General features: G+C 42.2%; 1 protein-coding gene across 1 annotated transcript in view; it reads right to left on the bottom strand.

The window, feature by feature from the left end:
- LOC101858098 overlaps positions 1 to 23,644 on the bottom strand; it is a gene marked incomplete at its 5' end in the record, with an annotated part of 48,655 nt that overhangs the window by 22,611 nt on the left and 2,400 nt on the right. Inside the window, 16 exon segments of the mRNA XM_035969109.1 lie at positions 4,554 to 5,604; positions 6,468 to 6,662; positions 7,085 to 7,625; positions 8,534 to 8,707; positions 9,160 to 9,537; positions 10,675 to 10,806; positions 13,002 to 13,169; positions 13,639 to 13,701; positions 14,618 to 14,765; positions 15,656 to 15,776; positions 16,151 to 16,194; positions 16,706 to 17,033; positions 17,606 to 17,756; positions 18,563 to 18,743; positions 19,404 to 19,672; positions 20,533 to 20,676. Coding sequence (XP_035825002.1) covers positions 4,554 to 5,604; positions 6,468 to 6,662; positions 7,085 to 7,625; positions 8,534 to 8,707; positions 9,160 to 9,537; positions 10,675 to 10,806; positions 13,002 to 13,169; positions 13,639 to 13,701; positions 14,618 to 14,765; positions 15,656 to 15,776; positions 16,151 to 16,194; positions 16,706 to 17,033; positions 17,606 to 17,756; positions 18,563 to 18,743; positions 19,404 to 19,672; positions 20,533 to 20,676 — 4,088 coding nt within the window.

Below are 23,644 nucleotides of genomic sequence, written 5' to 3'. Positions count from 1 at the left end.
GGGGGGGTTGTGTTGAGTACACAAGGGAGCCCCTTACTGACAAATCTACTGAGACGTTAAATACTAAACAGCATCCACAGCATAAGAATAAGGACCCTATAAAGTTGAAGATGGAGCACGCCCCGGCCAATTCAATCAGTTATAGATTTGTAGATAGACACTTAGCAATTGACATAGACTCATATACAGTCAAAATTGTCCAAGACGGCTTTTTGCAGAGAAAATCGGTTGTCTTAGGCAGGTGGAAGTCTTTAACAATGTCATAATAACGAAAAAAAAAAAGTAAGGGGGGAGATGGGACGTGGTCATTTGTTCAGGTGATCGTCTAGGACAGCTGGCCGTTACAGCAGGTTCCACAGTATAACATACATGTTTCCAAAGATGTCACTTTCTTTCTTGAATTAAGATGACTAAGACAACCAAGACAAGAGGCATGCTGGAGAGAAAAGACAGCAAGATTTTCACAACTCTCTGGAAAGACAACAAAAAGATCTCTACTAAATCTGGGTTACTCAAAAGAAGAGAGAGAGAGAGAGAGAGAGAGAGAGAGAGACAGAGAGATTAACTTTTACACAAGAGCCCGAAAAAACCCCAGCATGGAGCATCCAATAATTTACCCACCACTCTGGCAATACCCCCCCCCCCCCCCCCCAGCGCTATTTTTACATGTGTGCATCATGTGGATTAGACAGAGAGGAGACTGTAGTATGAACAGACAGAGCACTACACAGAAGAGTTTGAGTTACATGTTACATGTGTTGGTTATGATCAGGACTTGGTACAACACTAGTATTTAGGACACTATGACATATTGTAACTTGGTGTACACAAAGTTCATGTCCTATTTGCGTGCAAAAGTTTGCAGATACTGTTTATTGCAGGGGAAAAAAAATAAAAATTCAACAAATTCACTTAAAAGTAGAAATTTCTTAAATTATAGTTAGAATCTGAAAAAAAAACCAACACATTTTTTTCTAAATTAAAGCAGGAAAAAAAAATTCTGCGTTAAACTGCATTTCAATCTTTACACATTGATCAATATGTAGTGGTTGAGAGTCCCCTCTCTCTTCTTTAAAAAAAGTTAATGTTGTTATCTTAATAGTAATAGTTTTAATAGAAGTTCATTTTACATGATGTATTCTCACAGCTAACCACTTCTCCAGCAGAACCAGCCTAGCCTATCCCAACGACAGACAGGCGGAGCTATGTGGAATACAAAAGAAGGAGATCACCGCTACAGTGCAACAACAAACAAACAGGGATGCAGGCAGCTAAGTCAACAGCTGTGTTAGTAACAAGTAACATAACAGTAACAGTAGCAGCAAAGAACGTGTGCTTCTGGGACCAGACTCGCAGGCTCTCTATTATACCGACGACCCACAAGGCAAAAGGCTGACTCAGCAGACATTTTAACTTTCATAGTCGTTACTTTTTCAACTGCCAAAGACTGTGTGTTTGTGCAACTTAATAATAATTATAACAATTGCATAATTACATAGCCCATATTCACTCTCAACAGCATGCTCAATACCCTTTACAACTATTATTACAGCCTATTATTACAAGTACCAGTGACATGATTGATACACTGTCACATCCCTTTTATATCCTGCGATCCCCTATCATTGGAGATTTAAGGAAAGTTACAATTTTATTGAAGAAACATACTGTTAAAAATAAAAACAACTAAAAAGAATGAACAAACCCCCCCCCCTCCATAAAAAAAAGTCAAAACCATCATACCCCCTTCCCTCCCCCCACAAAAAACATAAAAAATACCCAACTTTAACAAAAAGAACTTATAGAGAAGGAAAAAAACCCCATTGTCTCTGACAGGTAAAGGCCTACTGCCGTAAGCCGACAAAATGCTAAAAAAAAAAATTTGGCGCCAATATTTTTTATTTGCTAAATTAAAAGCCTGATCAGTAACCCTACTTGTGTGAAAAAATCAAATTGAAACTTTTTGAATAAATTACTATTCAAATTTCAAAAGGACTATTTTTAAATGATTACGCAGACATAAAAAAACAACCTTTTTGTCGAAACTACTCTGAAGAAAAAACAGCGTTTTGTCAGCTTACGCTAGTATAGCATAACAAGCCTGCTGTCCCAGAACAGGAAATGGTCTTTGCTGGCCAGTGGTCAGTAGTGACAGAGAAACAATGGAGAGAACACGAGAGGAAAAGCGGCAAAACGTGATCAAACCTGGACTGTGTGCGCGACAGGGACGTGATTCTGGCACTGCAAGTTGACAAGTCACACAGGGGTGTAAGCGGGTGGAGCAGGAGGAGGAGGAGAAGGATGGAAGAAAGGAGGAGGAGCAGGAGGAGGAAGAAGAGGAGGAGAAGGATGGAAGAAAGAAGAAGAAGAAAGAGAGGAGGAAGACAAAGAACAGAACTGGTTATCATTCTCACAAGTTCAAACCACCACTGACAAAAGTTTACAAAATATAACCTCCTCCAAATGAGCACACAATGTGTACTACCCAATGTCTCCCAGGAAAAGTTACATGTTTCACTTCACAGATTCTACATCGTGAAATATATTATATGTATTTTTTGTTTAAAACAAGATGTATTTATTTTTCTAGAGACAGTGACTCTAAAAACAATCATGGCTCTTAGTGCTTTGAGCAGACAAGTGTTTTTCCTGTTTGCTTCACATGGATTAGTAAGCACAGGCAGCTCACAAAAACATGCTGGACAGTGGAGACCTACACACAGATCACATGTTTGTTATTCAGCACACCACTGGTCTAGATGAATACCTTGATGTAGGAGAAACCCCTAAAAACGCTGCCTTTATAAACTACCTTTTTATATCATACCTAAACCTAACTTCTTGTGGTATGAAATTGCGATATTATACCACACAAGTGTATCAATAATAAAGCTCCCTCATATCTTAATGATCTCGTCCTGACCTATGTTCTATCTAGATCAATTAGACCAGGATATAAGCATCTTTTACTTTTTTAGAGTTCCAAAGAAAGGAAGTAATAAACTAGCTGAAGTATCAATAGTCCATCCTGCTCCATCAGTTTGGAACTCTCTTCCTCAACACCTAAGAGACACAACTTTTGAGTCTAAATTATATAAAACATATTCCTATCACAACATCAGTCCACACCACGTCATCCTACTATCAGCCTCGCAGCCTAAATAATATCATAGAACAGGCAAGAGAAATTGACTGCTGAAAAACAACATTTCGCTCTTGCACGAGTTCTTTTCAGACTTATACATACCAGAATTAGCCCTCATTAGTCCCAACCCAAACCAGAACCAAACTTTAGACTTGACAAACACCACCATCACCACCAGTTAACTAGACCATATCCCTCATGAATTAGAAGAAAAAATAAATTCTGTAGAGAAGGAACCATACGTGACACCAAACTACACATAACAGAAGATCCAAAATCATTTAACAGCGTCATGGTTCCTAGCGCACTTCCTAGGATCCAAAAACCCTCTAATGTTACACCTACAACAAATCTTTTCATAAACGGAAAGTATTTAGTGGAAGAACATTTTGTTCCAAAGCAGAGGAAATGAAAGCACATTGAACACTAGCCATTGACACAAACTAACAAGCAGTACAGAAGGAGGTTACAGTACACAAACTGGCTTAACTAGTTTGTTTTCAGTGGCAGTTGTCCTTCTTACTTCAGGACAGACCGGCAATTAACATAGTAGTGAGGAACAAACACACTTTCACTGCAGCTCACTCTAGTACTTCTTGGGATTCTGGCGATAACATTTACTCCAGAGTGTTTTCTCTTCGCACACAATGAGCAGGTGGACATGACAAAGCTAACAGTTCAAGGGTGTTGGTTTGAGTCACAGAAAAGCAGCACATGAATATGATAATGGTCATTTTTTTAGTGCTGGGGAAAAGCAAAAAGAAGAAAAGACAAGAACAATAAATGAAATAAATAAATTAATAAATAAATAAAACATCAAGTGATGAGTAAAGCAAAGAAGAAGAAAGAAAATATACCTAGCAGCTGCAACCTCTCAACTCCCGACATATCCTGACAAGAGCCACAGTCAGTTTGTCAACAACATTTCATTAGCGTCATTTTGCAACTTCCATTGGGTTTTTCCCAACAACCGATTCCTGAACTGGGCCTTCTTCAGGATTTCAGCAACTAACACATGTACTCACAGTCGTCGTTTAGGGTGAGCTCAGAGAAGCACATCAATATGATGAGGATGATGAACTAGTGCAGGGGGAAGGAAAAACACACATACAGGCATACAGACAGACAGACAGACAGACAGACAGACAGACAGAAAGACAATAGAAGGAAAGAAAAGAAGAACTACCAGTAGTCAGTGCTTTCAAACCACTGGCTGACTCAAATGAATGACCCTCACACTTGTGTGACAAGAGTCACAGCGACAGGATAAAAACATCCACACTCACCAAAGTGACTTTTCACCCTCAAACCTTTCTGACAAGAGTCATTGTGATCTGTGACTGAAAAAAGACAAACTGACATGGTTTCTTCCATCATTCCACCGCATTAGCTTCACATGGGTACATACCTGGAGTGTGTGCGTGATAGGGAGGTGGTGGTGACTTTACGACCCTCAGCAGAGGAAGAGGCGTCCGAGTTGGTGGGTGACGGGGCTGGCGACGGGGACGATGCTTGACTTTTGTTGCTGCTGTTGCTGTTGCTGTTGGTGTTGAGGAAAAATGGCTGAGCTTTGCCGTCTTTGACAAAGCCCTGGGCCGAGCCGTTGACCAACATACCCAGCTCCGCTAGCTCCGTGGCGGTCATCTGTTGCTTCCACTGGACACGCGGGTAGCCCACTAGATTGTCCGGGTCCACCTCCAGGCCGGAGAGCTGACTGGCCGCCAGTTTGGACAGGAGAACTGCGGAGGCAGCTGTCGGGTTGGACAAAGACGGGATCTGAACGTTGAGCAAGGATGTCTTGGAGAGGTCTGTGGCAGCCGCTGCTAACAAGTCCTGGGAACTGTGGTCTCCCCCCTCTGTGAGCGAGCGAACTTCGTGGCTGTTGCTGCGAGAAAGGGAGCTCTTGCTGCTTTTCTTCTTCCCACCGCTGCTCGACTTCTGACTCAAGTCTGTGGCCTGGCCGGGTGCTGCAGTGGAGGAGGAAGAGGGAGCAGAGCTAAGCAAGTTCATCTCCCGCATGTAGGTCTCATAGTTGGAAGGCGGCGGGCTGCTCACAGAGGGTTTGGCACCTCCCTGTCTCACTCCTCCGCTGTCCGTTGTACTCAAGTCTATAGCCATGTTGGCGGTGCTGCTGTTGTTGTTGTTGTTGATGCTCCCACCATTACTACTGCTGCTGCTGGCGTTCAAAATCTGACCACCACTCATACTGCCAAACAGCATGGGGAGAGCCGCCTGGTCGTAGCCAGGGATGGCCTTGTCCATGTACTTGAGGCCACTCGGGGTCACCACCAGCGACCCCATTCCTCCGCGAGAGGTCACGGCCGCCGCCAGCTGTTTCCGGGCCAGTTCTGAGAGGGGAGTGGCCGGGGCGAGGCCAATGGCCCCAATACTGGCCAGCTGATTGAGCTGAGACAGAGTGTTGGAGGCAAAGTGGGCCGGGTGGATCTGGACAAACTTGTCTGAGGGGTGGGGGGGGGGGGGGGGGGGAAGAAATTGGAGAAAAATTTTCGTTCTTTTTTGTGGTGGGGGGGGGGGGGGGGGGGTAGGAGGAAGGAAGAAAAGGTGGAAACGGAAAAAAAGTACCGTTCCTCAACTGAACTGAAGTTTCGCTTCCGATTACATTGATATTGGACATTCTCCTTTCTTCCAATTGCTCCGAAATAGCTGAAGAATCCCTGGAGAAAGTATTAGCAAAGGTAGTTAGCCTAACGGGATTTCACAGAGCTCTTCTTGACCAAAACCACCACAGCCATCACCTCTTCCATCTCGAAACCATCCACAGAAAGACGGAAACCTCTTGACACATGATGCAAAAAAAGCACAAAAGAGAAAAGAGGGGAGGAAAGGGGAAAAGAGCAAAAAAAGAGGAAAAGAAAGAGAAGAATAGATGAGAGAGGGAAAAAGAAAAAGGAAAAAGATAAAAAAGAAAAAGTTTTCCAGATTGAGTAAAGAGAAGCACACCCACACAACAATGGTCGTAAAGAGCAGGGTAGAAGTGAGACAGATAGGAACTTAGGGAAACAGCAGAGGGGAAAGAAAAAAGGAAGACCAACCAGTGGCGCCTCCAACCAGCCATGAAAGAGAAAGAAAAGAGACAGAGAAGAAAAGAGAAAGAAAGACATGAAAAGGAAAAGAGAAAGAAAGAGAGAAGGGAATGAAAGAGAAAGATAAGAGCGGGAAAAAGAAAGAAAAAGAGAATAAAGAAAGTTTTTTTTTTTTAAAGAGAGACAAAAGCAGGAAAAAGAAAGAGAATATAGAAAAAGAACAGAAAAAAGAAAAGAGAGAATAAAGAAAAAGAAAAGAAAGAAAGAGAAATACTTACTTTTATTACTCGACTCTGCAGTGTGGGCAGGAGACGAGGAGCTTGATTCATCAGCTTGATCAGTGTCCATCTTGACCACACCGACATCCCCACCAGGCGTCGGCGTCTCAGATGTCGGGGAGGTGCCTGTCTCTTCTTCACAGTGGTTGATTCTCTGGGGCTTCAGCGCCTTGCGTCTGCTTTTGGTAGGGGGAGCTGAAATAGTTGTTACATTGTCCAATTAGATTAGAAACATTTTAAAGTGGCTTGAAAAGGAACTTTTTTTTTTTTTAGTTTGCACAGACTGGGACATTTTGAGTTGGAACATTTTGAGTTTCAATTGGAACATGAATTTTGAGTTTAAAATTGAGAACATTTTTAGTCTGAATTAAAACATTTGTAGTATGTTCGAACTGGAACATTTTTGAGTTTGTCAGAACCGGGACATTTTGAGTTTATCTAGATCAGAATGTTCTGGGTTTGTGTGAAATGAAATATTTTGAGTTTTGAGTTTGAATTGAATTGAAATATCCAGTTGAGGGGGGGGTTCTGAGCTTTCAAATGTCAAAGGAAAAAACACGATACACTAGAACCTGTACTGTTACTTTTTTTTTGCTGAGTTAATAGAACTGACATACCTGAGCCTGTGATCGGGACAGGTGACCTTCGCTTGACCCCTGCACTGACTGCTGTTTCACTGCCAGTGTCCTTCCCTTCAGCACCCCCCTCAGATTTTGCCTTCCCAGCTTCGCATCTCACCACGTTCCCACCATCACCACCACCACCACCAACAACGGCAGCAGCAGCAGCAGCTACAGCGACAACACCCTCCGACTTGCGAAGTGAGGAAGAAGTGGTAGAGAAATCCACGGCTGTCTCCGTCTCCTCCTCCACCTGGCCTGCTCCAGCCCGGGCATCCCCGTCATCCCCAGAGCCGCTGTCCGATGGTGGGGCATCCGGCATCACCACGGTCACGTCCCCCATCCCCTCCTGGGCAAGTTTCTCCTTGAGCTTCTCCTGCTCCAGCTGCCTCCTCCTCTTCTCCTCCTCCAGCAGTCTTGCTGCCGCCTCCTGCTCTTCCCTCCTCTTCTTCTCACTCAGTTTCTCAAACATCTTCCTCTGACGCTGTTCTTCCTCTGATGCGGCTTTCAGCAGAGCCAGGCGCATCTTCTCGTTCTCCTGGGTTACCACAAGGAAACACACATTTTTGTTTGTTTGTTCAAGTAAAGAAAAACACATCGACACAATAATGGTTATTTAATGCAGGGAAAAGCAAGACAGGCAGAAACAACCAAAAAAAAAAGGAAATTTTATTTATCCCCCTAGAGAAATTTGTACAAAGATGGCACATGTGAGAAAAATACAGTGGCACACAATAACACAATGCATATATATATATATATATATATATATATATATATATATTGGCACAATAAAGAGTATTTGTGACCCTACCCGTTTCCACTTGTTTCACCATTAGAAGATGCTTCACTCATTTCCCACCACCAGCTGCAGTTTGCAGCTTGTGTAACCCATGCTCTATGGCCATAAGCCATATTTTGCAGCTCAACAAATTCTTAATATCTTTGCTTCCACAGACTTCCCACACTCACATACAATTATTATATGCTCAGGTTTCTTTTTGTTCTTTAAACTGTCTGATATAAAATATTCATTTCATTGCATGTTGATATAGGATGGAGTCTTCTTAAACTGAAATCTCTGGGACCATTAGATTTTCTTCGGTTCAGCCTGGTTTTTAGTCAAGAGAGGCTGCTGAAGTAGAGATGAAAAAAATTTGGGTATTCTATTTCCTTTCCATAGATCACTTTTTTCAGATAAACTGTGTTTGGTTTAAGCAGCCTCCACCGTATATCACACTTGAGTTTCTCTTTACAAAATTTTAAAAATCAATTTTCTGGATACAGTCAGCAAAAATAAAATGGCAGACAAAATGGTTGGGTGACAGAGAGGAAAAAAGTCTAACAATGAGTGAGTAAGAACAAGAATGAGGAAACAAGTCTAACAGTGAGTGAGTAAACACAAGAACTGAGCACTCCCTGTGGACTGTACCAGGACTAACTCACCTGCAATATCCTGGAAGTGACCGCCTCCAGCTGTTTCTGTCCCAGAGTGGGGAACGTTTTCTTCAGCTGCTCAAAGTCAAGTCCCGTGCCGGCCGTCCGTTTGTCTGTCTGAGCCTCCATGGCTTTCATGAGCAGAGCCTTCTTCTGGAACTCTTGAAGAACAGCTTGCCGGGCCTGGACAAAAACACACACACTCTGTGTTAACACATCTGGACATGATATAAATACACGTGACCGTGTTAACACATCTGGAAAAAATGTAAACTCACACAACTGTTAATGCACATGTGCAAAAACATTAACATATCCGGACCAAAAAAGTAAACACACAAACACACACACACACAATTGTGTTAACACACCTGGACAAAAAAACACACATATAAAACTAGTCAAAGAGAGCAACTAAATCAACATACCCAAACAAGCACTTTGTTCACACTCACACACACACACACACAAACACACACACAAACAAACACATACAGACACACACACAAAACTGCATTCACACACACACACACACACACAATATTAACTGAGCAACCTTCACAGTACTTAACAATCCCCACTGCATCTAGCAACCCGAGGCACTACACAACCTTCCACCATATTCAACAACTCACAAGCATCTCCCTCTCTGCATCCCCGACCTCGGCAGCCATCCGCACAGCCACCTCCTCCCCGTGTCGCAGGTCGATAGCCTTCATGTCCACCATGGGAGGGTACAGCCCCAGACGCTGGCTCGTGCTCGCGGGGAGACCAGACTTGGCGGCAGCCACGGCTGCTGCTGTAGCAGACGTCAGGTTGTTGTTGTCGTTGCCACTGCTGTTGTTGTTGTTGGAGTCGCTGTTGGCGACCACTAGTTTGCTGCTCTGAGCAGCGGCGGCCACTGCCGCTGCGGCTGCTGCAGCCGACTGGTCGTAGACACTGGCGGACAGGCTGTTCAGCAGGTTAGAATACTTCATCTGCTCATCCGAGACTTTGGGGGTCCCGTGACATGCCTGAAACACACCACAAAGTTATGTACAATTCCGCATGAGTTACAATAGTGTGGAATCGCACGCACACATCCCAATTTTCATGCATACGGAGCTATTGAGCTATTCGTATAAATTGGAACTCCTGTTTACCTGCTCTATTTTTGATGAAAAAAAAATACCCAACCTTTGATGGAAAAGAAATACCCATCTATCATGAACAGAAGTTGAGATATTTGCCATTGAATGAGGTGGGGGGGGGGGGGGGGGGGAAAGGGGTCGCCTGTGTCAGAGGTAAAACTAGCAATTTGCGAGAGAATGGCTGCACAATTGTGACTTTCAAAGTTGTAGTGTCCTTGGAAACTGAAATTCTCCATTTTCTGTGCCTTTGATCAATGTTTTTCAAATAACATCCTTGCAGGAATGTCTCTTTAAAAGACAAAAGTTGCCAGGGTCCAAAACAAAAATTTTGAAGAAATTTGCCTTAAGGGTAGAAAAAAGTTTTGTTTATTTTCCAACTTCATTATTTTGTAAAGAGCCTGATGTCACCACAATGTCAGAAATATAATTATTACATGACACAATCACAGGACTTATTTTATCAAATGAAGTACAGCAAATAAAGTAGACATTTATGAGCCATAGCCATAAAGTGGGGGGGCCTCGTGAGGGACGTGGAGGCTAAAAATAATTTTGATCAATTTCATTTAATATAATTTGTCCACATATGCACATTTAATCTGTGCGTTAAGCATTAAACGCAAAATTATCCAAGATGGGTACCAATTGTTGAGGAGAACGGTTGTTTTAGACAGGTGGATGTCTTTGACAGAGTCGTTATGATATATAAAAAAAACCCACAATAAGTCTTCGTTTGGACAGATGACTGTCTCGAACAGGTGGCCGTTAGAGCAGGTTTGACTCGACTGTATATGAAAATGAAGACAAAAGAATAAGTACATGAAGATGGGTCTGAAATTCTTTTAAAAAAAGAAAGAAAGAAAGCAAGTGTAAGCATTAAAAAAGGGCGTTTTTGCCGAGGGTATAATACCATTCGATACTTCCTAGATTGGCGCAGAAAGGGTTGTTTGTACATGAACAACCTTAATCGTGCCAGAAAAAAGGCCGAAAACAAGCGTGGAGAGAGGTAGGTAAACGTACCCTCCTGTGCTCCATGAGATCTGTCTCCCCACTGAAGCCACTCTCACAGTCAGGACACCAGAAGGAGTTCTGGTTCTGATGGATGCGCATGTGGCGCTGGAGGAGGTACTCCCGGCTGAAACTCTTACGGCACTGAGAAGGAGGAAGTTTCTTTATTTCTATTTGTTTGTTTGATCGTTTGCTTGAGTACAAAGAAGCACATCGACACAATAACGGTCATTTGGTGCAGGCTGAAACTCTTACGGCACTGAGAAGGGGGAAGTTTCTTTATTTCTATTTGTGAGCTATCGTGGTGAAATCAGGCGCTCGTCAAAAGAATTAAATCTGAAAAATCTGCATATTTTTTCGGCCAGTTTAGACATTTTTTCAAATTTTTATTTTTTGGCTCAACACCTTGTATGTCAAGTCAAACACACTTTTACGTATGGACTTTGTGGAAAAACGTTCAGTAAAGGCACAAAAAATGTAAATTTGCAGTTTCCAAGGACTCTTAAGCTGTGGAAGTCACCAAACTTTGGCGACCATTTTCTCGATAATGTTACCTCTGCAACCAGTCAACCCTGACCTCCTTCAATCACAAATATTTCGACTTCTATTCAACATAGAAGGATATTTTTTCCACCAAAAGGAAAGCAAATAAACAGTCTCTAAGATGCTACAGATAACTCCATATGCCCAAAAACTGACGAGCGCCTTATTCCACTGCGTCGAGACACATCTGCGCGTTAGTTTGCGTGAGTAAAAGGAAGCACATTGACACAATAACCATCATATATGCAGGCTGAAATTCTTACGGCACTGAGATATAGGAAGTTTCTTTATTTCAATTCATTTGTTTGTTCGTTTGCTTGAGTAAAAAGAAGCACATTGACACAATAACCATCTTTTGGTGCAGGCTGAAACTCTTATGGCACTGAGATATATAGGAAGTTTCTTTAAATTTGTTTGTTTGTTCATTTGCACTAACGGTAATTCGGTGCAGGGGAAAAATTAAGACAAGATGGTCAGAAAAAACGAAGGTAGTAAAAGAAGTGAGACTGACCAGTAGCACCCTCCAACCACCCGTTTGAGGAGAAGAAACAATTGTCGACATTTTACGCCCTCACTGACGTCAAGGTTAGATCGTTTGTGGAGCCGGTTGACTTAATCCTCCAACCCAGGATTAGTAGCATACAACATACAAGAAAACGGAGGTACTTGTAATGATATATTTAACTGTAGTTGTTTTTATGCCCCCATCAACACACTTTAGACCATCTGGGAGGAGGGCGGCTTCGACCCTACTTGTCAGGGACAGATTGTGCTAAGAGAAATGCAACTTCCCAGCAGTCAGTGAAGATACTTGAAGAAGATTCTCCCTGCATTGAAATAAAACTTGTGTGGTCTTCTGGGTGCTACGGCAAAATGCCTAATCACTACCCCACAAACGTCGGTACCGAGACACTTGATAAGAAACACTTTCTCAGATGGAAAAGAAACCCATGTCTGTTGCACACAAAGCAACGAGCTTAACACTTTGCCCCCACGGGACGTCCATCGGCGACGGTGTGATAAAGCGTGTGCTGCGTCTGTATCCTGGTTCGTGGGCATAAGTGTTGCGCACTCTGCGCGCTGTGCGGGTGAAAACTGCTAACCAACAATTGTACAGAACACTCTAATGTTGAGGAAAAGGGGGATGCTTAACACTTGTTTGCGATGAAAAAAAGAAAATTGAAACACTCATAGACGTTCAGCCCTAGAAAAAACTAAGAAAGCTCATAAACACTAGATGAAGAAATGAAAAAACAAACAATTTAAGCTTCAAAAGCTTTTCCTGAAAAATTGAAGACTCCATCTCAAAAACAATCTGAATGGGAGGAACGACCCTCAGTTTGGCCGATTTTGGGTCAAGCTGTGCAAATTCAGATGTTGGCTGATTTTTGAAGATCAACCAGTTCTTTGTCTAAAAATAACAAGGAGACAATTGAGTCTATTGTCGTCGGAAATCGCCTTTGAATGTTCACAATAATTGTCATTTTTCTCAAAATGTCATTTTTTGGCAGTTTTCCCCCTACTCCTTCCTTAGTTTTCATCCTTTTGACATGAAACTTTCAGGAAACATAGATGCCAAGGCTGCCTTCAATGTAACAGAGAGATATTTTTTTTCTAAAAAAAAACAAAACTTCTTTATTGGCAAGCGACTACGCAACCTCTCGTTAAAAGTGTTGAAAAGGGAGGAGTTGGAACTCAACAATTACAAATAGCACCGTTGTGGGTATTTGAGCATTCTAGTGAGGAATAGGGTCACAAAAACATGCGACTACTACACACATCAGCACCTCTCTCACCTTGGTACAAGAGTAGCCACCATTGGCTCTCTCCCCTGGCTCCGGGAAGCGTCCAGTGATGGGTGTGTTAGTCAGCGAGTTATCAGCCAGGTAACCGGGGGACAGAAAACTGCTGTTGCTGCCACTCGAAGCTGGTGTCACGTTGTCTGATGATTGATCCTTTTGTTTCTGAACACACCGTGGGGGAAAGAGAAAGAGAGAGAGGAAAAGGCACTGTTTATCCTGTGCACAACTCTACAGGAAGATTACGTGAAACTCTAAAAAAATATTGTTATTTGTATAATCTTAAAGTCTGTTCATTTGCCTTGCTTTTGATCTTAAAACATACCCATGGATCTTGAATGGAACGCTTGAAAACTAAATGACGTTAAAAACTTCTGTTAACATTGAAACACTAGCCCTAACACCAACCCCAATCTTTATCTGAACCTAATCCTGATACTCAATCTGACCCTTGCTCTGTAACTTAAAAATAAGCACCGCCCGGATCTATAAGACTTCCATTATGCAGGCTAAGGTTAACCCAAGTAGAAAATGTTGGTATCGATACATCTAAATTTCTGCCATTACTGGCCCCCCCACATTGTCAGCACAGTGGCATCACGTTTGTTCCTCAGCTGTGCTCCCGACAACTCACCTTCTGAATATCCTCCAATGGTAGAGAGACATTGCTGAGCCCTGAGAACTTATCTTTATGACACTGTCGAGTAAAAAAAACAATCCATCGTGGATGAGAATGACTGCCAATACCACATCTTCATATAAATGGGAGGGGAAATATTTAAAAAACTATTTATAACAAAGAAGACATCATTATATCAAATCTCATCAGGAAGATTCAGCTCATTTACAAAAAAGGCAAATTCAATAGATGAAGACTTTTTAAGGTTAAAAAAAAAATCCCTTGCAAATATCATAATAACAGTTCGTCCATCATTGTCTGACAATGACCAATGCAAATACAGAGAAGTTGAGCAAAATGGAAGAAATAAAGGTTACAACGTCCACCTTTCTCAGACAACCACTTTTCTCCTCCACAAGGGGTGGCGGTCTTGGGCAATATTGACTCTATATATATAATTAATATATAATTATGTGAGGCATCGTGGTGAAATCATGCGCTCGCTCGTCAAAATAATGTAATAGAAGAAAACGGCATATTTCCGCCGGATCGGTAATTCAAAAAAACAAACTTGGGCTGAATACCTTTCATGTCTATCTAATAACAAATTTCTGTCTTGATTTTATTGGAAAACTTTGATTAAAGGCACAAAATTGTAAATTTTTATTTCCCAATGACTCTCAAGCTTCAGATGCTACAAAACTTTGGAGACCATTTTCTCAATAGATTTACCTCTGAAATCAGGTGACCCCCCCACCTTCTTCAATCAGAAACACCTCGACTTCTATTAAAAAAAGATGTGTATTTTCTTTATTATTGAAAGCAAGACAAAGAAAAAAACTTACAGATGGTATTGTTAACTCAAAATGCCCAAACATTGACGAGCCCCTGATTCCACCACAATGTGACATACACACACACATAAATAAATACATATGTATATATAAATATATATCACATATAATATACCCTGGTGAGAAAGTGTTAGTGTTACCTGTAGGTGTTTTAAGATCTGAGTCTGCAACCTGAAGGAAGCCTCACAGTAGCGACAGTCGAAGGTGTTCACCTCGCTGTCAAAGTGGTTTGGGAGGTGGTGGTACAATCGAACCAAGGAGGTGAACGCTCGTTTGCACAGTTGGCATCTGGGGAGGAGGGCACAGTGTCAGTGCTGAAGGTATAGTTCCAGTCCTCTATCAGTGTCTCTCTGTTTTGTTCCCTTCCTTCCTTCCTCCTTCCCTCCCTCCCAAAAAATAGCGTTAGCAAAGATGGAATTGTTCAAGTATCTATTTCTTCGACTCTCTTTCTCCTTCCCACTTCAACTTTGTCTCTTGCCCTATCTCACTCCCTTCTTCTCTCTCTCTCTCTCCCTCTATCTCTTGTTTCCTCCCTTTCTCTCTCTTCCTTCCACCCTCTTCCTCTTTTCCTCCCTCTATCCCTCTCCCTTTTTCCCTCTCCATCCCTCTGTGTCCTTCTCCTTTCTTCTTTCTGTCTCCCTTAGTCTCTCTCCTAGTCCATATTCCTCCATCTCCCTGTATCTCCACTCCCTCTCTCTGTCTTGCTTCCTCCATCCCTATGTCCTTCTCCCTCTCATTTCCCATCTCCCTCCCACCCTTCCTCACTCCAGTAAAACGTATCATGCATCCTGTAGGGACCTATCTCTGATAAATTTATGTAGTCCCATCAGCCTCAGAAACATACGACACATAATATAAGTACCAAAAAAAAACAAAAACACACAGTCCAAACGGAACAATAATGATAGGCTAGTAATAAATGATAATCATGATAATAAGAATAATAAATGGCATCAAAATGATATAATAATAATAATAATAATAACAAAAATAATAATACACAGTAATAATAACAATAACATAAATAATAATAATAATAATAACAACATTATATTGTAATAATAACAAAAATACAATAATAATAATAATAATAATAATAATAATAATACAATGTAATAATAATAACAACAATAAAAATAATAATTGCATTCATATGGGAAGGAGCTCTGTCCACTCACTGGAACGCTGTGGCCTGTCTGCCCGTCACGTTGTTGATGCCGTCCAGTCTCGAGACCAGGACCGTCTCCTTCAGCACCGTGATACGAGACCGCCGTTGACCACCATCCTCCGCCAGCACAGCTGAAAGATGGGGGGAACAAAAAAATAAGTTTCAAGTCTTAGTTTCACACTTTGTCGTCACATCTTGCCAATCGGCAAGAACCCCGAACTTCCGCTCCCGTCACAAAACACCGATCGGAAATGTTTACCACCCAGTTTCTTTGGATTTCCCCTAAAATGTTTGTAATGGCAGGGGTTTTTACTATATGAGCCTTGTGATGGCAAAACGTTAACCCCTTCATTGCTGAGACGTATTCACCAATATTTGTACTGACAAGATAAAAAGTTAATTTTATAAGAGAGACAAGGCCATAGTACATTTCAACTTCACAGTCCTGGTTACATCTCCTTGTACTTCCCTGTAAACTGGTACAAAAAAACCACTACCCACTCACCTTGCTTCTCTGGCTCCCTGCTGCTTAGTTCCTCTAGACTCAGACTGGAAAGAAAACAGCATTAACAGAAATTAACCTCTGACACATAGTTTGATATTTGTTTGAACACACACAAGCACGCCTACACCCCCCCCCCTCCTCCCTCAAAACTAACCACCAGCTTCAACATCTTTACTAACTCCATTATGTTATTAATGTGGTTGACATACAACTTATTATGTCATTAACGTGGATGACAGACAATTTATTAGCCCATGTTTTACTGCAATACGGACACAATTTGATCGGTAAGAGACAATAAAAAGAGTGAAAAACATTTATAAAATCTTTGGAAATTACAGTAAAAATTTCTCATTTAAGCAATTTATTCAGTAAACTCAAGGATGTTTGTTCCCTCCACAGCATTGAAAAAAAGTTTAATTAAGTAAGCCCCCCACCCTTTCATCCCTTTCTCTATAATCAAGTACCCTGATCTAACAGCGTTATCAGTATGAGTTCATTGTGAAGCCTATCGACATCAGACACAAAAATCTTAAGCACCCTTGCCCCACTTACTCTTGCACCATGCGGGAGGTCACATGATACGGCAAAGCGTTACTCTCATCCAACGCCCCATTCTCCACCGAGCCCAGACCACCATTAACCACGCCACTGCCATTGAGTACCGCCCCGCCCCCTCCAGCGCCAGCTGAACTCTCTGCCACGCCCACACCGGCATTGGCGGTCATCATGTTGGGCCTCTCCATGACTTTACGGGCCAGCAGAGAGCTGATGGTCAAGTCGGCCGCAACCGGGTCTAGCTTGTTGACTCCGTCCGTGGCATACATGGAGTTTGGCAAAACGTCAGACAGTCGCACCAGTGGGTTGCCGTTTGGCTTCGGTTCTGGGGACAATGAAAAGTTGTGTTTGAGATTTCACATATTTCAAAACACATTGTTGGTTGTCCCTTAGCGAGGACAATAGAAAGTTGTGTTTGAGGTTTCACATCTTTCATAACACATTGTTGGTTGTCCCTTAGCGAGGACAATGAAAAGTTGTGTTTGAGATTTTTTAAAATCCTTTCAGACTCAATTTTAGACAATACATTTCTTCTTGAGGTTTTACTTCCTTTTTGACACAACTTTGATACTTTTGTTTAGAGGGAAATGAAAATGTGGGTTTGAAGTTTACACCCTTTCAGACACAATTTGGGTTGCTCACTGAAGATAAAGGAAATTTGTGTTAAAAGCCTCAAAAACCTTTTCGAATCAATTTTGACTGTTCAAAGGAAAAGAGTCAGAGCCTAGTGACCCTGCCACCTGTTCCGAGAGTAGAGGCCCATGATCTGTATTTGTGTAATATTGTGCATTTAAGAATGTTTTTATGGGACAGTGGGCCTATTTATATAACCCTCCAACCCACAGGGGGGAAATGGGTAGCTGTCTATAACAGGTCTGACGGTAGATTCCAACTCACCTATACGAGCATATGAGGTCGTGTTCCGGTTCTGTTTGAGCTTGGGGGGCTGTGGGGCTGGCTGTGACTCAGGGAAGTTGACGATGATGTTGTGGGCCGTGCGGATATGGTTGGCCAGAGACACATCGTGCTTGAATGACTTGTGACAAAACTGAGACAGGGCGCACAGAGAGAATTTAGTTTTCATGTTAGTAAGAGTTTTACAGCACTTGCAAAACAAACAGGTCATATGAGGAGCCGAAGATTAGAAGTGTTATTAGAGAGTAACATACACATAAAAGAATGAACAATAAATATTTGAAAGGAAAAAAGGAGCAAACCACATCAAAGATACTGCCAACCATCCATGCACAGAGAAAGATGTGCATTGCTGAATATTACTTCAACACTAGCCAGGGAATTAATCATGAGACAAAAAAACCAGTAGGTAAATCAAAAGTCAAAAAAAAATTTTTATTAAATGTTTATGTAGACGTTTTCATTCAAATTGACAAAATTTACATAATTTAGGAAACAGGACCACTGTAAGACGAGAGGGACATAATGTCCCAACAAAAGACCTGAGATACTCCATAAACATTCTCCCCACACAGGAATCTAACAGTAAGTAAGCCCCAGCAGTGGCAGCTTGCATCCACTAGCAGTCATTAGTAGAGCAGGAAAAAAGAAGGACGGAAAGGCAGAATCAATAGTGAGCAAGAAATGCAGTTGTAAGACCTACTGGTAGCCCCCTTCTCCCCCATCCCCTTACTTTCCTCTCTCCTTTTTCCCAAATTCTTAGTCTCTCTCACTTTCTTCCCCCTCTCATCACCCCCCCCCCCTCCCCCTTTCCCTGTTCTCTTTTCTCACCTTCACTTCCAGGTCTCTCTCTCTCTCTCGCTCTTTCTCTCTCTCCCTCTTTCTCTCCCCCCCCCCCCCCCTCTCTCCCTGCTTTAATCAAAGTTCCAAAGTTCTCACCTCACAATGGACTTTTTTATCATCTGCAGTGACTGACGGTGACCGCTTGACTTTCACCTGGTTCTTGGCGGCTGTCGTGCGCACACTAAGATCTTCTGCCTGCTCCTCTTCCACCATCTCCGTCTTCACTGACATCATCAACTCTCCCTCCTTCTTGATCCCGTCCGCTCTTGACTTATTCCTATACATGTACACACAGACAAAAACACATAAATAAACCTGAGTAAGTTTAAGTCATATTATGTGAGTGGTGTAAATACTCTATACTATACAGCGACAAAGCACATCTGATTAAAACCAGTAAATTCTTTGCCATATCGACAGACCGAAGGGCTAGAACCCAAAACGCCGCTGGATCGGAAAAATAAAGTATGTGAGTGGTGTAATAACAGAGCACCATAGCCTAATGATAACATTGAAGATTATAGTAGCAGTAATAATAAAAATAAAAATGCTGATAACGATAATAAAAATGAGAAAAATCATAACTGATATAAATGATGGTAAAAGTCTCATTGATTGATGTTCCTTCTTCTAACAACAAGTGTCTTTCCTGTATGGTGTTTTGGCTACCCCATTTAGGTCCCCACAAAATTGGGACCCTGGATATGCATAGACGTGTAAAGTAAGTTCTGAACGGAGACCTCAACAAGATCTTTACAATAGTAATAATGATAATATTAATAATAACAACAACAACAAAAACAACAATATCATCATCATCAATCCCCCCCCCCCCCCAAGTGAATCTTGAAAACTCCCCCCCCCACCTCCATTCCAAAGGGGAAAGTCAAAATAAAAAAACAACAGAGAAACTGTCATAGGGGGAAAAAGAACTTACTTCAACAGAGCGACGGCCCCATCAGACGCCGCAGCAGCGTGACCTTTGTGCGAGATGTCGGAGGTTAATAAGTTAACCAAATTGGGCGTGGACAGCCGGTCGCTCAGTCGGCCACCGTTGCTGCTGCTACTGCTGTGCAGGGTGTCAGCACTGCTGATCTGACTGGTGTTGCTACTGCTGCTGCTGTCTTTTGCCTTGCGGGACGACTCCAGAGTTTCCCTCAGTAGAGATTTTGTTGCCTCCGATATGGCAGGGGTTGGGGATTGTTGCTACAAGTTTTAGAGGGTTTGTTGGGTGTGGTTTTTTGTTGTTGTTTTTATTTGGGGGGGAGGGTGTTGATTTTTTAAAGTTGTTGTTTCGTTTGGGGGGTGGGGGGGTGGGGGACGGTGTTCAGTTTAATTTTGTACGAGTGTATAATGCGAGAAGTAGAACATGTGTGTATGTGAGAATGTTGGAACGGGAGGGGAGGGGGGAGAAGAAAGAAGAAAGAAAAACCCAGGTGAATCAAAGTGATGATACTTTTTTCTCTCTTACCAGTACATGGTATACAGTGAACAGAAACATACAGGTAGTTCCTGACCCACAATTTTTAAAACAAAACTTAATTGAAATAAATGACCAGAATAATGTTTTTTTCACAGGCATATTTACCACTATTTGATTCACCCCAATAACTGTTCTATCCCTGTTAAAAAATGTTCCCTAAAATATATAAGAGAATAAAACAATGTCCCATAGATCTGTCAGAAAGTTAAACAAATCTCAAAGAATGCTTTGTATATCATAAGCAGCGTTGAATACATCTCAATGAATGTCTTATATCACAAACAATGTTCCAATCTTAAAACAGAATATTCCACACCTCTAAACCCAGGTTCTATTTATCTCACGAAAGAAATAGACCTTAATGAAAGTACCTGTTATCTGAAAAATTTGACAGTTCTGAAATGAAAAGACAGTCCCATTGGAGCCTCTACTAAAGAGAAACAAACACAAAAAAGGAGGAGGAAGAGACAAGGACAATCGATCGATCACGTTTGACAGGAAAGAAAGGGCAGCAAACCACATCAGAGCACCGCCAGCCAGCCAACCAGCCACCCTACATAACGTACAACAAAGTGTGACTCACAGCAAGCAGGGCTGAGTGCAGAGGTACTTGAGTGGGCAGTGAGCTGACCGCCGCTGGGGGCAGCATCTTGCCCAGGTCTTTGTGGTGCGTGTTCTGGTGGTGCTGGTGGAGGCTGCGCTTGGCCTTGTACGACTTGCCGCACAGCTGGTGATGAGCCAACAAACACACGCGTGTTAACTTTTTGGTTTTAGTTCTAGATCTAGTAAGAGTGTCACGGCCGGCACTTGCAACACAATTAGGTCACATGAGTGCCGAAGATTAGTGGAAATGGCGAAATAGTACAAGTTTGACACCTGTATCAACACTCCAAAGATTACTGGTGTTGCTATTATTATATAGTAACATACAAAGAAAGGAAAAAAGACAGACAAGGACGATAGATGCTGTTGCTGAGTTGAGTAAAGAGAAGCACATTGACACAATAATGGTCATTTAGAGATGGGTAAAAAGGAAGACAAAAGACTGGCAGAAACAACAAAAGGAAAGTAAAGAAATAGGACCTACCAGTGATGCCCTCCGACCACCTACTTGACAGATGCTTGATAAGAAGGAAAAACCCATACCTGAGCACACCCCCAACCAAACACTGCCATCGGTCACTTCAGGTTAAAGACCCAACCATGACACCTGTCACTTCTAGTCAATAACACAACAATGAAATCTATCACTTCATGTCAATAGCACAACACTGACATCAAAAGGTCAATAAAACAATAATGACATCAAAAGTTCAATAACACAACAATGGCATCCGTCACTTCAGGTCAATAACACAACATAACACAACAATGACATCTGCCACTAAAGTTCACATAACACAACAATGATATCAAAAGGTCAATAGCACAACAATGACATCAGCCATTTAAGGTGAATAACACAACAATGACACTAGTCACCTCATGCCAAAGATACGAAAAAAGAAAGCAATTTTTTAAAAAAATGTTAGTACTTTTACTCCCCCATCAACATAATTTAGATCACTTTGGAAGCAGGATTCAGATCCTTCCTGCCAGGGCCAGCCCGGGATGAGGGGGATACACACAACAACGACAACTGTCCCTTCAATTTAAAGACAGAACAACGACATCAGCCAGTTCAGAACAAACACATACTGGTTTGTTCAGAATAAAAGACATTGGCTAGTAAAGCTTGTAGTGGTTACGCTACCAGACTTGTAATCGTGGGGTCGGGGGGTTCGAGGGTCGGGGGGTTCGAGGGTCGGGGGGTTCGAGCTGCGGGCTCGACGTGGTGTCCTTGGGAAAGGCACTTTATACGAATTTTCCTCACTTCACCCAGGTGGGAATGGGTACCCGGCCATAGACAGGGAAAGATCTTGTCAGTATGTTAGTGTTTTATCGCCTATAAATGTCCGCTTGCACTGTATGCTTCCCAGGAAGTTGAGGTTGTTTCAGAATGCTCTCAGGTCTGATTGTGAAGCGCATAAAGCCTGCTGTTGAGCGGGGATTTGCGCTATACAAATGCTATCTATTATTATTAATTTAGCTGGAAAGAGTTCAGTGATATGACCTGTGTTCCCCACACGACTGACAGGCACAAATTGTCCAATGAATGCCACGCCGCTTCTGCCACTGACAATACTTGTTTCTGTAGTGAGTGAAATTGTTCTTTAAGACGGGTCTGAACGATCACAGCAACACACTTTGTGAAGAAAGGACGAGTATTTTAATACTATTCAAAAGAAGCGTAAGGAGCAGACCACAACATCAGTCTCTTTGAATCTGAGAAAAGAGATACTCCTCGTCACCATCGCGGTCACTCAGTAAGGCGTGGAAAAGTTAGACACAACAGCCAGAAACAAGAGAGAAAGAAGAGGAGCTATCCAGTGGAGTTCTGTCACCAACCATCAAAACTATAATAATCATGGGAACATCAGGGGTATAATACAGCCAGTACCACCAACAAAAAGGAGATACCCTGAACGTGGGTGGTTGGCGAGCGATTTCTTGTGGTTTTGCTCCTTCTTCCAAATCCAACATCTCTCTGTCTGTCTGTCTGTCTGTCCATCTCTCTCTCTCTCTCTCTCTCTCTCTCTCTCTCTCTCTCTCTCTCTTTCTCTCTCTCTCTTTTCTGCTCTCTCTCTCTCTCTCTCTCTTTCTGCTCTGCTCTCTCCTTTCCTTGGTATTTACTCTCAAGAAACACTTGTAATCTTCTGGACTTTATTACCTATATTATTTGGGTTACACGCGTCGTAAAACTCTTACTGACCAAACACCCTGAACCATTGACACGAACACGAAGCAGCACATAGTATACAAAAAATATATTTCAAGAACACCCGAGTCATTAAATGAACTTTGTTTCAGCTTTTTCTTGTTGTTTGAATTCGCACTCTCGGAATAGTCAAGAGACTCTCCAAGTTCCAGAAGTTTCGGAAAGCGAGTTACATCTCACCCCCAAAGACTTCCAATGTCCTCCGTATATTCTGTGAAACTATATTATTACATACAGGTGTAATCACGTGGCATTCAGGTGTAGTCACGTAACGTTCATATGTAACGTCGGGATGCCCACATCATGGGGAATTCATAATTATGTAACCACGTGGTGTTCATATGTAACCACGCGACATTCATATTATGTGACCATAGGATTTTATATGTAACCACGTGATAATCAGGAGGAACCACGTGATATTCAGATGTAACCGAGTAACATCATCAGAATTGACGGAAACATCCACACATGGGGAAAAGCAGATGTTTATTGAATTCCCCAAAGCCTGGACAAAGTCTGGGCAAGGCGTAGCCTTACCAACATCACCCACATCAGCAGTGAGTTAAGTGGAGAATTATTTTTTGTTTTACGCCACAACAGAGACACGTTTGGTCGTATACGTTTTACAGACTTAGTTTCTGAGCACCGGCCTTTCGTAACACAATTTTTTTTTTCAAACACAGACTTGTACAGGAACACTTCGTACAACACCAAAGATCGCCGCACTTCCGGGGAAAGTGGCAGCGAAGTGGCACTGCACCCACGCATGAGGATCATCATCGGTATCCCCCCCCCTAATTTTTTTTTTTTAAATCCCTCCCCTTCCTCTCCCCCAGCACCCATCTCCCGCCTCCTCACTTCCTTCCTTCCGCTC

The sequence above is a fragment of the Aplysia californica genome, unplaced genomic scaffold (genome assembly GCF_000002075.1).
Source record: "Aplysia californica isolate F4 #8 unplaced genomic scaffold, AplCal3.0 scaffold00117, whole genome shotgun sequence".
NCBI classification, from domain to species: domain Eukaryota; kingdom Metazoa; phylum Mollusca; class Gastropoda; order Aplysiida; family Aplysiidae; genus Aplysia; species Aplysia californica.
Note: the sequence above shows the minus strand (reverse complement) of the source record. Positions and strands in the feature narration are given on the sequence as shown.